At 46.2% G+C, this 15,938-nt stretch overlaps 1 protein-coding gene across 2 annotated transcripts in view; it reads left to right on the top strand.

Annotated features, from left to right (window-relative positions):
* The window catches only part of FARP2 (FERM, ARH/RhoGEF and pleckstrin domain protein 2), a 66,772-nt gene extending 53,071 nt beyond the window's left edge, over window positions 1-13,701 (top strand). The window contains exons 16-27 of one of the 2 annotated variants that reach the window (XM_062498812.1): window positions 208-289; window positions 2,111-2,348; window positions 3,568-3,698; window positions 4,473-4,541; window positions 4,924-5,013; window positions 5,389-5,409; window positions 5,680-5,762; window positions 7,838-7,956; window positions 8,731-8,894; window positions 11,424-11,531; window positions 12,315-12,466; window positions 13,614-13,701. In XM_062498812.1, coding sequence (XP_062354796.1) covers window positions 208-289; window positions 2,111-2,348; window positions 3,568-3,698; window positions 4,473-4,541; window positions 4,924-5,013; window positions 5,389-5,409; window positions 5,680-5,762; window positions 7,838-7,956; window positions 8,731-8,894; window positions 11,424-11,531; window positions 12,315-12,466; window positions 13,614-13,701 — 1,345 coding nt within the window. The remainder of the gene's footprint in view (window positions 1-207; window positions 290-2,110; window positions 2,349-3,567; window positions 3,699-4,472; window positions 4,542-4,923; window positions 5,014-5,388; window positions 5,410-5,679; window positions 5,763-7,837; window positions 7,957-8,730; window positions 8,895-11,423; window positions 11,532-12,314; window positions 12,467-13,613) is intronic. The other variant, XM_062498813.1, reaches the window with a different exon arrangement.
* The last annotated feature ends 2,237 nt before the right edge of the window (window positions 13,702-15,938 follow it).

Here is a 15,938-nt window from a genome sequence, read left to right as displayed (position 1 = left end):
TCCTTTCTCAGTTTTTTAAGCATATCTTTGTGTTTGCTGTTTTGTGCAGCATCCATATTTCATGTACCAAGTTTTCAATCTGAAATACAGATATCAAATGGCTAAAGGTTATGTCCTGAGTTACGAGGGAAGATGAAGGGAGAAAACAGACAATTCTTGGTCCCCCATGTATTTTGCCTTCTTCTTTCCTCCTTCTGTGTGTTCCAGGGAAGGCAGAAGCAATGCTCATGTGAAAGGGGATTATCAGCGCATCGGAGATGTCATGCTCAGGAACATGCGCACTCTGAAGGTACATACAGGATTCCAGGTGTGGAATTTGGGGATTATTGAGGTGTTTTGGTTTGTTTTGTCAAGGATCAGAGCTCAGGGTTAATATTTCCATTAATCACAGAAGCCTTTGGGCTGGAAGGTGGCCTTAAAGCCCATCTCATCCCACCCCCTGCCATGGACAGGGACACCTTCCACTATCCCAGGTTGTTCCAAGCCCTGTCCAGCCTGGCTTTGGACACTTCCAGAGATCCAGGGGCAGCCACAGCTTCTCTGGGCAACCTGTGCCAGGGCCTCACCACCTGTTAAGGTCTGATTCTTAAAATTATTAGAAATGCCTCTGCTTTAATTAAGGTGCAAATGAGACCATATGCCAATGTCAATAGTATGGGCTTTATTTAATAGTAAATATCATAGAGAGAGAGAGAGAAGAAGGAAGAGAAAGAAGTAGAAAAGAGGTGGGGGGACGGGAAGAGAGGGGCAGAGACAGATTAAAAAAATATCACTACTCTGTGCATCCCACCAGCATCCTGATGGTCCTGTCCAGCTGGTCTTCTTGGTAGTGAGGGTCCCCAAAAAAGCATAGAATCCAATGGATTAATATATGCTCAGGCCAGGTGGAATGCCCAGGTACCTCCTCTGGAAGGGGGGCAAGTTTTACACAGTCTGTTGCAGCAGACTGAATCACTTTGCATCACATACAGTCCTGTAGTGCAAGGCCACAGGAGGAAGTCTGGGGAGCACTTTGGGGGGGTTCTTTGATGAATTATGACACCCCCTCAGCTGCCCATCCATGCATGTCCCATGGCTGTGGCCTTCCTAGGACTGGGGGTTTTACAGCTGATGCAGTTTGTGTAAGGGAGGATGGGTGTTCACCTCTGACCAGAGGTTTCACCACACACCCAAAACTCTCCTCCTCTCTCTGTTTGGGTGGTTCTGTGCAAACCTGGCCTCTTGATCTCCTCCACCCAAAGCCAGCCAGGAATGATTTTCTGCTGGGTTTGGCTTTCTTGGGCATGCATTCTTTTCCCTCTGCCTTGTTTACTTCTCCCTAGACCCATGATAATTGAATAATAGTGTTCCTTTTATCTTATCAAAGCATCTTAAATCACAGTCCAAAGTTCCAGTCAGGCATCTTCAGGGAGGGCTGGGCTTCTGTGGCTGTAGCTTCTTAATACAGTTTTGCCATAACAGGCAAAAGGTTCCTGACAATGTTTAACCCATGAACTATCAGATTCTTGTATATGACATCACCCTCACAGGGAAGAATTTCTTTCCAATAGCCCATCTAGACCTATTCTTTTTCAGTCAATCTGGAAGTAACTTGCAAAGAGTTATTTTTGAGAAACAATTTAAAAAGAAAACATAGTAAAATAATTGCAGGAAGGTTTTGTGTCACTGTTGTTTACTAAGCCACCTGCATTTATCTTGAGAAAAGGTGTTTGTTGGTTATTCAGCAGAAAACAATGAAAAAATATTTATCTCCCCTATTTAGACCTTGAGTCTCAAGGTTATTTAATTTTAAAATATACCTATTTTTTTAAAGGCAGAATAATTTCTTCCGAATTGAAGTCAACTTCATTTGGAGCAGAGTGCCTATGTGGGATAGTTACATTAGTGCTGTAGCAGTGGAGTAATATTTAATTAAAACCAGTAGCTTGAATGAGAGTACAGGAGTGTGGGACTGCTATTTCCACCACCAGCATTTGTTATTCCCAGCAGGCACAGGCACAGTGCCATACAGACATCTATTTTGACCATGACTGGGAACTGCCTGCCACTTGCTTTAATAATGAAAACCTGTATTCCTTTGATCCAAGTAACTTTTTGTCCAATTCCCCAGGAGTTCACCAGTTACCTGCAGAAACATGACGAGGTCCTGACGGAACTGGAGAAAGCAACCAAACGCCTCAAAAAGCTGGAGATGGTTTATAAGGAGTTTGAGCTGCAGAAGGTTTGCTACCTGCCCCTCAACACCTTTCTGCTCAAACCCATCCAGAGACTGATGCACTACAAGCTGATCCTGGGGAGGCTGTGCAAGCACTACACAGCAGAGCATCGGGACTTTGCCGACTGCCGGAGTGAGTGAGCACCCAGAGCCAGACCTGTCCTGCTGGCAACACCCCTTCCCAAGTGTTGGAACCCTGGAAACCGGGAGTTTTGAACTCTGCTGACAGGCACTGACCCCCAAGAAAACTTCTGACCTGAGGCTATGGAGAAGGCTTCCAAAATTGAGTGATAGAACTAGGATCACGAGTGTGTAATTTGAATAGAAGTGTGTAATATCACGTGGTGAAAAATTTAGAAGTTAGGGTTTAGATTATAGCAGTATATGGAAGGCAAGGTGGAGGTTTTAGGGCAGAGGTTTCTTGCTTCTTCACCACCTTCTTCGTGGGTCTAGCTAGTACTTTTGTAATTGGATAGAAAAGTCTTCATTGCAGGTCACAGGTCTTTTAATCCTGACTCTGGCAGAAAAGAAAAAAGAAAACAAAAGTGATACCCAGGGACATCCAAAACTCTGCCTGTGCCCTGGGATGACAAGAATTATGTAATCAGAATCTCAGAATGGTTTGGGTTGAATGGGACCTTAAAACCCAACTCATTCCCCTTCCACCATGGACAGGGATACTTCTACTAAACCAGGATCCTTAGAGCCCTGCCCAACCTGGCCTTGAACACTTGGGTTCACTTATGTTCACTTATGTCCACAAATTCAATATAAGTGCTGCTTTTTCCTGGCATTCCAGGAAATGATTTTCTCATGATGGATCCCATTGCTTCAACCAAAGCTGGAAAATCAGTCCTTTTCTTGCCTCCTAGCAGGGAAAGAAAAAGAAGAGTAGGTTTGTTTTGTTTTGTTTTGTTTTTTTACAAAATTTTTGTCACTTAGATGTAAAAATTTGACCAAAAATGCTTGTTTTGTAGCATCAGAAGTGTGTATAGTAAATTCTGTTCATGACAAAGTAATCTTTGGCAGAAATAGTTTGGTTTGATTGTTTTCATTTACTTTACAGCTACATAGTAGATACTTTTTATTTAAGCAAAATCTGAGATTCACATTGATCTCCAGAAGCACAGGAAATGTTGTGAAGTCGCTTGCTCTATTCATCCTCCTCTAAAATAGACTTAAAGAAGTTTGCAATTGGACTGGGTGATCATTGTAGGTCCCTTCCATATGAACCATTCTGTTCTAAAATTGGCTGTAAATTTCAGATCTAAATTTCAGATTCAGTTTTCCAAGGGGAAATGGGTGGCCTGGCATGCTCTGCTCTTGTCCCATTGGTGCTGTTCTCCACACAGGTGCGCTGAAGGAAGTCACAGAAATGACCTCACAGCTGCAGCACAGCCTCATCCGCCTGGAAAACTTCCAGAAGCTCACAGAGCTACAGCACGACCTGATTGGGGTAGACAACCTCACAGCACCTGGCAGGGTAAGTGCCTCTGCTTACTTTTTAGAGCTTTTATTAATTTTATTTCCAAGGAAGTGCCTTTGAAGCATGGATTTACCATTGCTGCCCCTCTGGTCTATGGGACAGATGTAAAGGCTTCATGTAACTGTCCCTTAGTGAATGCCATGGATGATGGGATCATCACCTTGGTGATATTCTAAGGAATGGGTCAGAAATACTTCTGCTTAAACTCTGGCTGCAGTTTCATGTTTCCAGTACAGATACTGGGTATACTGGGTGCCCTGTGCATGAGTGGAAACTGGTGTGTCATACTGGAAATCCACTCCCAGCTCTGCTTGTGTCTGCCTGGTGCAAATTCAGAGACTGGAGGGATGGCAAGAGCCACAGCACTGGGCTAAACTGGTGTGGGTGCCTCCATTACAGGAGTTTGTACAGTTCCTATGTGTTTTTTTGTTTCTTTGTTTTTGATAGATGTACTGGGCATAAGTACTGGAGCATCACATGTGCTTTGGGGATGCTGTGGCAGTCACTGCAGTGGGATGTGTGATAGGTGAACTGCTGGTGTCCAGCAGGAATTCTGCTCCTTCCCCTTCTCTTCCTTCACTGATTTAAATGCTGGCTGCAGCAAAGAGCTGATTCATGCCACAAAAAAAGGAAGGAAAGTCATCGTGCCTCTAAGAAATCTGTTAATGATCACTGCTAGACACCAATCAACACCTGTGTACTCTGGGATGAAAATAAAATTCCCTTGAGTCAGGAAAGATCAAGCATTTAACTTTTTCTTTTCCACTGCAGGAGTTTATCCGGGAAGGTTGCTTGTACAAGCTCACTAAGAAAGGCTTACAGCAGCGGATGTTCTTTCTGGTGGGTGTTGCTTCTGACTTCTATAAACCCAAAGTCTTCAAGAGAAAGTTATTGGGGAAGTGTGTTTTCATGTGCTTGTGTTGAAAATCAGCACCTGAGACTGAAAACTCACTCTAAGCAATGTTTTTAGAGGGTGTGGCTGTGGTACAACTTGGTTCCTTAATGGCACAGAGTTTTAACAGAATTTAGAAATTTAATTTCCTCTCTTTTAAGTAAACAAAAGAGAGGTTTGAAGGGGGGTTGGCCAAACTGACTGAGAAATGGCATTTTTCATGCATCTACAGTGGCCTTTAAACAGCACATTTTTAAGGAGATGTCAAAAAATTCCTTGGCCCTGCCTGCTGCTTTCAGAACACTGATTGTTCTCTTCCTGCCTTTCCAGTTCTCAGATATGTTGCTGTACACAAGCAAAGGGGTCACGGGGACAAATCAGTTCAAAATCCACGGACACCTCTCTCTGCATGGCATGTTGGTAAGTGGCTCCATGTTGCATCACAGGGTTGAGGAAATGACTTTGCCTAAGGCAGGTTGAGGAATTCCTTCAGGGCACAAGGACCAAAGCCACAAACTGCTCCAAGGCCTGTCTCAGCAGCAATTGGACCTTGATGTGTGTCAAACAGAACTTTCTATATCTGCAGGTGATGAGTCTGTTCCTTTCACATTAGCAAAACAGCTGGAGCACACCCTGTCACCCATTCATTTTCACACTGGTGAGAGGCTGATCTGAAAATTAGGATTTATTTATCCTGGCTTTTTGTCCCCCTGCACACACCTCGGCATGTAAGCAATCCTCCTGCCTCCCCACACCTTTTCTAACAGGATTGTTCTTTCTGTCTTTGGTTTGCAGCTGATAGTGCTTGACCCTCCGGTAAGTAATGAGCCAAATTTGCTCCAAGCCCTTTCTTTCCTTGCCCTGTTGGATGTGGTGTTGTGCCCCTGCAGTAGAAACACATCATAGATTTTTGTGTAGAGCCAAAATAGACTTGAAAGTAGGTGGTATTCATCAAAGAGCTGCTGTTCTGCACTTCCTGCGACTGGGTTGGAATCCTGTTTGACTCCAGTCCCAGCTAGCACTGGACAGTTTTAGTGTTTATTGGTGACTGAGCACTGATGAGAAAAATTTTTTATTTTCCTGCAGGTGGAGGAGAGTGAGAATGAATGGTCTGTCCCACACTGCTTCACAATCTATTCTGCACAGAAAACCATAGTGGTAGCAGCCAGGTAATCCTAGTTTTCTTGTGGCTTTGATGGATTCTTTCTCCACAAAGTTACTGCTCAAGAGGTGCAGAGCCAGAGGGGTATTTTATGCACCCTCTGGACTTCAAAATAAGCCCAGGACTCTTCACAACTCCTTTTCCAGTTTTGAATTTTGGGAAGGAGTAGTTTATCCTGGGCTGATCCCCAGCGTGGGCAGCAGGAGAGGGATTGGGATTCTGCCCCTCTGCCCCACTCAGGTGAGACCTCACCTGCAGAGCTGCCCCAGCCCTGGGGGCCCAGCACAGGAAGGGCCTGGAGCTGCTGGAGAGAGTCCAGAGGAGGCACCAGGATGAGCAGAGGATGGAGCAGCTCTGCTGGGAGGAAAGGCTGGGAGAGTTGGGATTGTTCCACCTGGAGAAGAGAAGCTCTGGGGTGACCTCACTGTGGCCTTCCAGTGCCTGAAGGAGGCAACAAGGAAGATGGAGAAGGACTTTGGACAGGGGTCTGTAGGGACAGGACAAGGGGGAATGGCTTTCCACTGCCAGAGGGCAGGGTGAGATGGGACATTGGGAAGGAATTCTTACCTGTGAAGGTGTGAGGCCCTGGCACAGGTTATCCAGGGAAGCTGTGGCTTGCCCAATCCCTGGAAATGTCCAAGGTGAGGTTGGGTAGGGCTTGGAGCAGCCTGGGACAATGGGAGATGTCCCTGCCTTCATGGGGTGGGATGAGATGGGCTTTAAGGTCCTTTCCCACCCAAACCATCCTGTGATTCTGTTTCTGTCTGACCAAAAACACAAACAGCAGCAGTAAGTTCCCCATTGTGTTTGTTTATTTGGGAGTGACCAAACTGTGGGAGTGTCATCCTTCAAACCACTTCAGAAGACAAAATCAAAACATACAAATGTTTTAGAGACTCAAAAGAATTAAAATTCAGAACATATGAATTGCTGTGAGGAGAGGAGAGTTCTTGCAGAATCTTCCGGGGAAGAAGCTGGGGAGAGGAAAAATTAAAGGCTGACTTGAAATAAAAACAATCCATTTTCAGCCTAAATTATCCCTGTGCAGTGAGTTTGGTGCCTTTTTGTACTTAGGATGTCTCCTACACCTGGTGTCAGGATCAGCTTTAGGAATTTTTGTGTTTCTGCGAGTGTGCTACGAAAAGGCAGCTGGAATCAGGAATGCCAACGATGCAGGGTGGGAGCACTAAAGCTCAACTTTAAATCATAGGGGTTTTTACTGCCTGATGACCTGTTCTTGAAAAAAAACCACTACAGTATATTTATAAATCAGGTGTGTAATTGCACAGGAGCCAACACATTTGCTATACAGATGTATTTTCTTAAATTCCAACCTAACACCTGAGAATGCAATTTTTTTTTTTAAGATCAACAATTTCTAAGCAGCTGTGAGTCATAAAGTGCTTGAAAGATTCTTAAATTTGGAAAAATAAATAGAATTTTTACCTTGTCATGACTTTAAAATAGCTCAAAGGTTACCTGTCAAAAATAAAAAATTGCTACTAGGCTTAGCTCGTGTGTGAAATTTTCAGTCTAAATTAAAAACTTTCAGAAAAAAGAGACAGTTACCAAAACAAAGAAATGTTGTGGCTATGTCTAAAGCCAAACCTTCCACGGTTTCAGTGGTTACAGAAGGGCTGTGAAGGTCTCACCTTTTAGTGGATCCAGGGAGGGGGAAATGAAGTTTGCTCTTCCTGTGCTCTGGGTTTTACTTGCTTGAGATGTCAGGTACATCCCAGGTGCCCTCTAAAAGGTGGGCTGTGCTTCAGGCTGCCATTTGTCCTTCAAAAAAATCATGGTTCATATCCCCCATCTCCAGAATTCCTCTCCTGTCCAAGCTGTCTGTTCATTTGCTGTAAAGTCCAAGTGTTTAATTGTTAGTTTAGTCTTGTTTCAAGGTTTGAATACAGAGGTGAAGACTGTATGAGGTCAGTTTCCTCTCTGGAAAGCTCCTGCTTTGGAGGAATTCAAATTTTGGTTTTATTTATCTAATGGAAGGATACTGTCCTTGTTTTGGGCAGTGGCCTGTGCCTTGAGCACAGCTCTGGGCTGGCACATCCCCATTCTCCACTTCCCTTGCAGTACCCGCCTGGAGATGGGCAAGTGGATGGAAGACCTAAATGTGGCAATTGAAATGGCCAAGAAATCTACTGAGAAATCTGAGATGCTTCTGGAAAACTCCGTGTGCAACCGCTCCAACAGTGAGTGATGTTCCCTGCCTCCTTGAAAAACAGCAGTTGTCCTGTTCTTTCTGCTTTTCCTTTTGGGAGTTTGATGACATAAATGACATATTTTTATAATTCATAGGATAATGGAGAATTAATTAGGCTTTGGTTTTAATCAAAAGATATATGCTTATCTTCCTAGACTGATGTTCAAGGTGGCTTTAAATGCAGCAGAGATGCTTCCATTGCAGAGCTGTTAATTTTATAAGGTCCTTAGTCACCCTTTACATAGATTTTTCTCAATTTAACCATGTGGTAAATTTTTTTGTCCAAAATGTAGTGTCTCTGGAGGTCAGGCTTTTACAGCCCAGTATTCCTGTACCTGTATGATGGTGTTATGGCTGTGCTGAAACATGGAGTATTTTTTCTTGGAGATCTCTGTTCCTTGACTCGAGATGAAGTGTGGTCGTTTTTATTTGTTGGACACAGCACTGACTCAAACCACTCTGTGATTTTAATTCTAGTGGAAGGTGTCCCTGTCCACAGCAGGGGGTTGGAACCATATGAGCTTTAAGGTCCCTTCCAACCCAAACCATCCTTTGATCCTGTGATCAGTTTGGGGCAGAACTGAGTAACGAAACCCAGACTGATGCGCTTAGAGTGGTCGGTGGAGCTGCGTAACCAGTTGAGCTTGACACACTTCAAAGTGGACCACGGCAAGAGAAAACCACCTTTCTCAGGAATCCCAGCTCCTCTTGCTTTTTGTCTTGCACGGTTTTCTTAAACCACTACTCAATTCTCCTCCCCCAGGATCCTCTGATGAGGTCTCTGTAGAACAGGAGTCCGAAGATGACATTCACTCCTCTCGTAGCTCCTTGGACAGGCAGAGCCACCACCGTGCCAACACCACCATGCACGTGTGCTGGTACCGCAACACCAGCGTCTCCATGACCGACCACAGTGTGGCCGTCGAGGTACCCAGGGCACAGCACTGGCCCCACTCTGTCCATCCTGCCCTGGCCTCCATCTCCCGTTTGGCCTTGGCAGCAGTTCTGTGTGCAGGGAGAGCGTGGGCCATCAACACCACTGCATGCTGTCCCTCTGTACCTGTCTGTGTGTCCGTGCTCACGCGCCGCTCTCCGTGCAGCGAGGCTTTGCTTCGGCAGTGGGAACAAAGCAAGGAGGGTTTAAAGGAAACCCAGCATGTCCTGGGACTGAATCGCTCCTTTGGGTTTCACCCTGCTGGCTGCAGGGCTGAGCATCCCCTGTGCTGAGCACTGCTGATGTGCCTCAAATCCTGAGGTCAGTTTTGGGCCTCTCATAACAAGAAGGATATTGAGGGGCTGGAGCGTGTCCAGAGAATGACAGTGGAGCTGGGGAGGGTCTGGAGCACCAGGAGTAGCTGTGAGGGCTCAGCCTGGAGAAAAGGAGGCTGAGGGGGGACCTTCTGGCTCTACACAACTCCCTGGAAAGAGGGTGCAGCCAGGTGGGGGTAGGGCTCTGCTCCAAAGGAACAAGGGGCAGGACAAGAGGGAATGACCTTAAGCTGCACAGTTGAGGTTCAGATTGGGAATCAGGAAGAATTTCTTTGAAGGAAGAGTGATTAAGCATTGAAACAGGCTGCCCAGGGCAATGGTGGGGTCACTATCCCCAGAAATGTGTTCAGAGAATGTGTGGATGTGGTACTTTGCCAGATTATTCAGTGGGATTTGGTCAAAGGTTGGACTTGATGACCTTGGAGGTATTTTCTGGCCTTAATAGTTCTATGATTATAACTTCCCTATCCATGATATTTTCCTTTAGAGATTAACTGTGCTGTACTGAACTCCGGTTAGCTGCTGTACTACACCCAGAATGAAGAGGAGGGAATTCAGCTGGAATTCTCTGCCCTTCCTGCACTGGCAGGACTGAACAGCCAAGTGTCTTTCCATGGCAACATCATTTTATGCTGAGCAGAGATGTTTATTATGAGCCCACGGAGGTGTTTAAGGCCAGGTTGGATGGGAGTCTGAGCAGCCTGGGCTAGTGGAAGGTGTCCCTGCCCATGGCAGGGGTTGGAACCAGAGGAGCTCTAAGGTCCCTTCCAACCCAAACCTTTTTGGGATTCTGTGAGCCACTGGTACCTGTGGTCTTGCTGTTACTCGCTGTGCAAGGCAGCACTGGTGGCACATTTGGGCACTGAATCCTGCAGATCTTGAGACTGATCAGCTCAGCACTCCTTACACTGCTTTTACCAACTCAACAGTTTTACTTTAGACAGCAGTCTGGCAGGGTAGGACACCTTCCTGGAGGCTGGCATGCTTGGAAGATGAAGTGGGAAGGACCTTAAATAACATGGAGAGAAAAAGGAGGTCACTAACCTGACAAAAGCAATGGGGCAGGGGGCTGCGGTATGTGTCTGTGCCTGCCTGTCCTGCTCTGCTCTTGAGGCATTTGTTTAACTGGAGTTAAAAGTTTGGGCACTGGAGCTCCTGCTTTTTTCTGATAGAGGGACCATGTGGATCAGCTTGGTAAGGGGAGTGCTGTAGCTGTAACCTGGGCTTGAGGTACAGACAATGAGCTGGCTTCTGTTGTGGTTTCTGTTGTGGGGGATAGGCCTTTCCCTGCTGACACCTTGGGAAAGACACCAGTTCACAGTTCTGAGCATGGATAACAAGGTTCTGGGATTGAATGTGTGAGTTCTTGCACTCCCTCTCACTCTGATCTGTTCCATGTTCTAACACTGTCATTTTTTTCACAATCCCATTTTCCTTTGACAGCCACCTTTCTTTCTTGCATCACTCCTCTCACCCTAACATTCTGTTTTTCTCTCCCCCTTTTTCTGCTCAGTTTTCTGCTCTCTTGCTGTTTCTCCAGAGCTTCCTCCTCGCTATTTGCTGGGCCAGGCCCAACGGCCCAACACAATCACCCATGTTTGTTGGTACCGGAACCAGAGCCTATCCCTGTCTGATTACTTGTGCATGATCCAGGTAAAGATGCCTCTCACATTTTGTGCTGGTGGGGAGGAGCCATGGGATGCCCAGGAAAATGTCCTGCTTCCTAACTGCTCACGTGAGGATCCTTGTCCTCAGAGGCAGACATGTGCCATTGCCTTGTTAAGAAAGGATTTCCTTCTGTTTATGCCTCAAAAATGGTTTTCTCTGTAAATCTGCCACGTGTCCTGTCTTTTTCTCAAATTACAAAGTTCCTGTGCTGTCATTCCATGCCGTAGGTTTCCCTGTCCTTCTGGCTGACTCCAAGGCAGTGCTGTTCCCCTCCCTGCAGCCGCCTTCCAGGCCAGCTTTGCTTCGTGTAGCTGTCTTGTGTTGTTTATCCTGTTTCCTCTCCTGCTTTATTTCCCTTCTCACACAGTGTGTCCCATGTGGGTTTTCTGTATGTAAGGAAGGGTGGCTGTCACCATACCTGGGAGGCCTTTGACACCAGGGGGCAAGTGCAGGAGCAGCTTGGGGCTGTTCACCTGAAACCTGTGATTTCATGGGAATCCTCTTTTCCTTCTGTGCCAGAACCAGCTCTCTGGGTATTTGCTGAGGAAGTTCAAGAACAGCAATGGCTGGCAGAAACTGTGGGTCGTCTTCACCAACTTCTGCTTGTTCTTCTACAAGACACACCAGGTGGGCAGGTGTAGGTGAGGGGGTGATGGTCAGGGTGTTGGGGGGGGCCTGGGGATCCTTGACTTTCAGCTCCAGGGACAAATCATTGCTGTTTGAAGGAAAGTAACAAGGGGAAGAGGTAGCTCAAGCTGGTTTCTGAAAGGCTGTGGGCACTTCTTGTGGAGCTTAATTGAAATTTCCAGTTCTGATGGTACTGAGCTTCCGTGGGTGATGGGGAAATGTCTCCCCATGCAGTGACTAAAGGATGTGAGGGATGTAGCAGCCTTTGGGCCTTCTTTGCCCACTTCAGCTCAGCCTGACAGGCTCCAGGGATTTTCATTATCAAGATGAATTCGGCACCTGCTTGATAATGAACCATGGTACAGCACAATCTTTTCATCTTATTAACCAAATAAACTGTTTATTAACCCAGTAATTGGGTTATTCTGCCTTCTTGCCTTGAGGGCACATTTCTTTTGTGAGGGTTACTTTACAAAAGTCAAAAGTAAAGTTTTTGTTACTTTACAAAAGTCAGGTTTCCTTGTGTCATATCTTTGCTTTGAGTTTCATAGAAAGTGTGCAGAGAAGGAGAGAACTCAGAAGGCAGCGTTGGGCAAAGGAGAAGGAAATGAAACTGCAAAAAAAAATGGAGTTGGGGGAAGATTTACTTATAAGCTGTTGGTGGCCTTGCAGAAGAGTTCTCCTGTTTTCTCCTGGGCAAGAGTGCACAGCCCTCACCTGTGGTACACAGGCTGCAGGGCAGGGATGCCTTGCACTCAGGGCTGGACTCTTGGGCTCTTGCAGGATGATTATCCCCTGGCCAGCCTCCCCCTGCTTGGCTACACAGTCAGCTGTCCTGTGGAGGCAGATGGGATTCAGAAGGATTATGTCTTCAAGCTGCAGTTCAAGTCCCACGTGTATTTCTTCAGGGCCGAGAGCAAATACACCTTTGAGAGGTAATTTTCTGTTTTCTCTGTCTTGGTTTATATCCTGCTCTTAACTCAGTGGTTGGTCATCCCATCTTCTCTTTCCTTCTCGTCTGAGTGATCTTCCAGCACATTCTCAGGAATAACATTCCCTTCTCCCCACTGATGATATTTGGAGACCCCTCCCCTGACAGAACCCTCCTCTGTGTGTGGGAGAGCTGGGGATACACCCAAATCTGTGAGCTGTGCTTTGTGCCAGGAGTCTGGGGCTTCCTTGGAGCCAGGGAGGAATGTAGTGGGGGGGAAGGGTTGTGGGGTTCTCAGCTCCACAAGGTCTTTGGGAGTCAGGTTTCCAGGTTCTGTAAAGAGTTTTTTCGTTTTTATCTTCCATCTCCGGGAGCATCAGTAATAACACGAGGCTGAGAGGAACAAGTGCAGGGCTCCCTTTCACTTATCTGGTTTCTCTGTAATTACATTTTATTATTATCCTCTAGACTTAACAATTAATTGCTCTTAGGGGCTTCCACAGCGGGTCCAAACTGTGAGTGAAATGCACCAGGTACAAAGCTTTGCTGCTGTGTTGAGAACCCTTGCACTGGGTCCTGCCTTGCAGGGTCGTATGGGTTGTTTTGGAATGTGGTTTTACTGAGGTGTCACATGTCCCCCTTCCCTGGGAGAGTGTCACACACTTGTGAACAGCTGAGGTATCAGCTACCCGAGCCATAGGTTGTGCTCTTAAATGCACTGGGCTCATGTAAGGATTTCAAGGGAAAAATGTCAAATTCACAGCGGATTTGTCTTTTTTCACTGTTTCTTTGCTTTCTTCCACATGAGCAAGGCAGTTACCTATTTCCTAATTTATTGTTCCGAAAATCAATAATTATTGTCAGCTTGTCAACCTTGATAACACTGAGGAGAGAACAGAGTGAGCCCTTATGAGAGTTCTCTGGAGCTCAAAGCACTATAGACTTGTTACTTGGACAGGCAACCACTGCAGGGTGTTTACCACATCTCAAGCTGTCCTTTTGAAGAGTTAATTTTCCAAAGACTTGTAAAAGAAGGAAAATGGCTGTTTTGGGAGGTTTGGGAAAGGGCTCATATTGTTATGCAGCTCATAACAAAGGACAAGATTACCTGTGAGTGAGGGTTAAGCATTTCTCTTGTCTTTTCTTGGCAGGTGGATGGAGGTGATCAAAAGAGCCACCAGCTCTCCAGCCAGGTCCAGCCTGCTGTTTCCCAAGGAGAAGGACACTCACACAGACTGATGGGGGCAGAGCTGGATCTCTGCTGGCAACACCACCAAAAGAAGCAGGTGGGAACAGGAGTCTCTGGAGTTGACAAAACAAAGACCCAGGAGGCTCATTCCCCCCAGTATGGAAGTGGGAGTGAGGGGAATGCAGACAGGGATCACATCCATTCCCAGTGGTGTGGATAAAGGTCAAGTCTGTTCCAGCTGAACCTACCAACAACAGCAGTGCTCCAGTGTGCACACACCGTGGAAGGGTTCTTGTTCCATTGGACCTGTACAGTGACACCTTTACCTGCCCTGAAGGCAGGTACCACCTTTTTTTCACATTTGGACTGGATGATCAGCACACGTGGGAGAAAACCAGCAGCTTTCAGTGGTGTGGCTGGCTGTCAGCAGCAGGTGCCAGGGCTCTCAGACACGCCCTGTGCCAGGTGCTCCGTGGGGCTGGCAGCACAGCCTGTCCTGCTGCTGTCACCATCAGCCTGCTGGCACAGCTGCCTCAGACAAACGGGAACACAAGATGTGTTGGCTCACTCTGAACAGACACTGCAGCTCTCCCAGAACAGCTGTGCTCCTCAGGAGCTGCCAAGGCAGCAGTTTTCCAGGGAAGCAGGAAAACTCAAGGTGTTGGTGTATTGTGGATCGGTGCAGGGGGGTGCATGGTTTGTCCTCTGAATTCAATCACTATTCTCATATCACAGCTCCAGTTTCTTTATCCTGTAGTAGGAGTTACGTAAGGCATGGGATGGCAAACACTCTCCACTCTGGTGTGGGTGATGTTTTCAAGGCATTTAAGCACTGTAGGAGAAGTCACTGCTGCTTGTGCTTTTGTCATGCAAAGACTTCTGAAAATCCCTAATCTTCTATTTCAGTTCAGGGTGGGATCCATCTTCTGTTTCTCATGAAGGTGTAAAAGTCACTGGATTTCAGATGGAGAATTAGTGTCTGTGGACTCTATTAAATTTCTGTATTAAATCTGAAATGTTTGCAGCTTGTTCTCTTTTGTAAAGCTGTCACTTTTGGGTGCCTCCACAGGACTGACATATGCTAAGTGCCACAAGATGCTGTTGGACGTGGCTTTGATGGGCTCTGGGGACTCTGATTTATATTAGATAGAAAAGTGTTTGTGTACTAGCAGAAGGAACAATGCAGAGAAGCAGTGAAAGCAAAAGGAAAGTGTTGCATGCTGTGAGGATGGAGGAATGGAGATCCCATGGAACAATGGGAAGGACAGAGGCCAGCATGAATGTTCAGTTATGGTCTCAAGCATATGTGGGATGAGGACTTGAAGGGAGGGGGAATCCAGAGGGATTTTCTTGCTTGGCATTTGCATCCTAGAGGAGTGACTGCAGATCCTGCCTTTGCCACCGCTGTCATGGAGGCCATTGTCCCATCTAAGTTAAATGTACTTAATTTATTAGCATCTTCATTTATTATTTTTTTAATTACCTGTTGTAGGTGTATCCGTGTGGAGTGATTAGACATGTTATACTGTGGCTGAATATGACCGTTCAAAGTAAATAGCATCTTGGTATAAAACTCTCTCAGCCTCTTATTCCTGAGCTCATCATTCCTGGGCCCATCCTCTCAAGTTCAAATTGCTCAGTAGTTTTCCACAACTCTGCATCTCAGCCCCCCCTGTACCAAGTGCTCTCCATCCAGAGTGGGGATGGTGTGGAGGATGGGGCAGAGCTGCCTTTTTGGAGCTTGAGTGCCACTTGCCCCACAGTGAGCAAGAGTCTTCCCTTCAGGTTTGTGGGCAGGTGAGTGAATGATCCTTTTAGTTGCTTCTATGCTGAACCTGCAGCTCAGCATCTGTCTTGAAGATGCCACTGCTGAGGTGGGGTCTCTATACCAGGAGCCTCTGGAAGGACAGCAGGCAGCAAAAGTCCTTTCTTTGTTTGAGAATGCTGAGCTCAAATGTCTGTGCATTTAAAGTGCAGGAGCTCAGGCTAGAAAAGCCAAAAACATTGCTATTCCTAGCAAAACTGCAGCTGCCTTACTTCAGTGAACTTTAAAAATGGTGAGGATTTTAGCTGGTGTATCAATTCTGTGAAATATTTCATTTTTCCAGAACTTTCCAGGAGTACTTTTGTCTTAACTATAAGCATTAGATGTTTTCTTAACAGAAGAACAGAATTAAAACAGATCCTTACACATTAGTTTCTTGCTGTGGTGCTAAGGTGTATGAAAGGGGGAGATGCAGTGGGGACTGCACAGCTTAATAGCCATGATCTCACTATTTCAAAGACC

Source organism: Cinclus cinclus, chromosome 10, assembly GCF_963662255.1.
Source record: "Cinclus cinclus chromosome 10, bCinCin1.1, whole genome shotgun sequence".
In the NCBI taxonomy this organism is placed as follows: Eukaryota; Metazoa; Chordata; class Aves; order Passeriformes; family Cinclidae; genus Cinclus; species Cinclus cinclus.
Note: the sequence above shows the minus strand (reverse complement) of the source record. Positions and strands in the feature narration are given on the sequence as shown.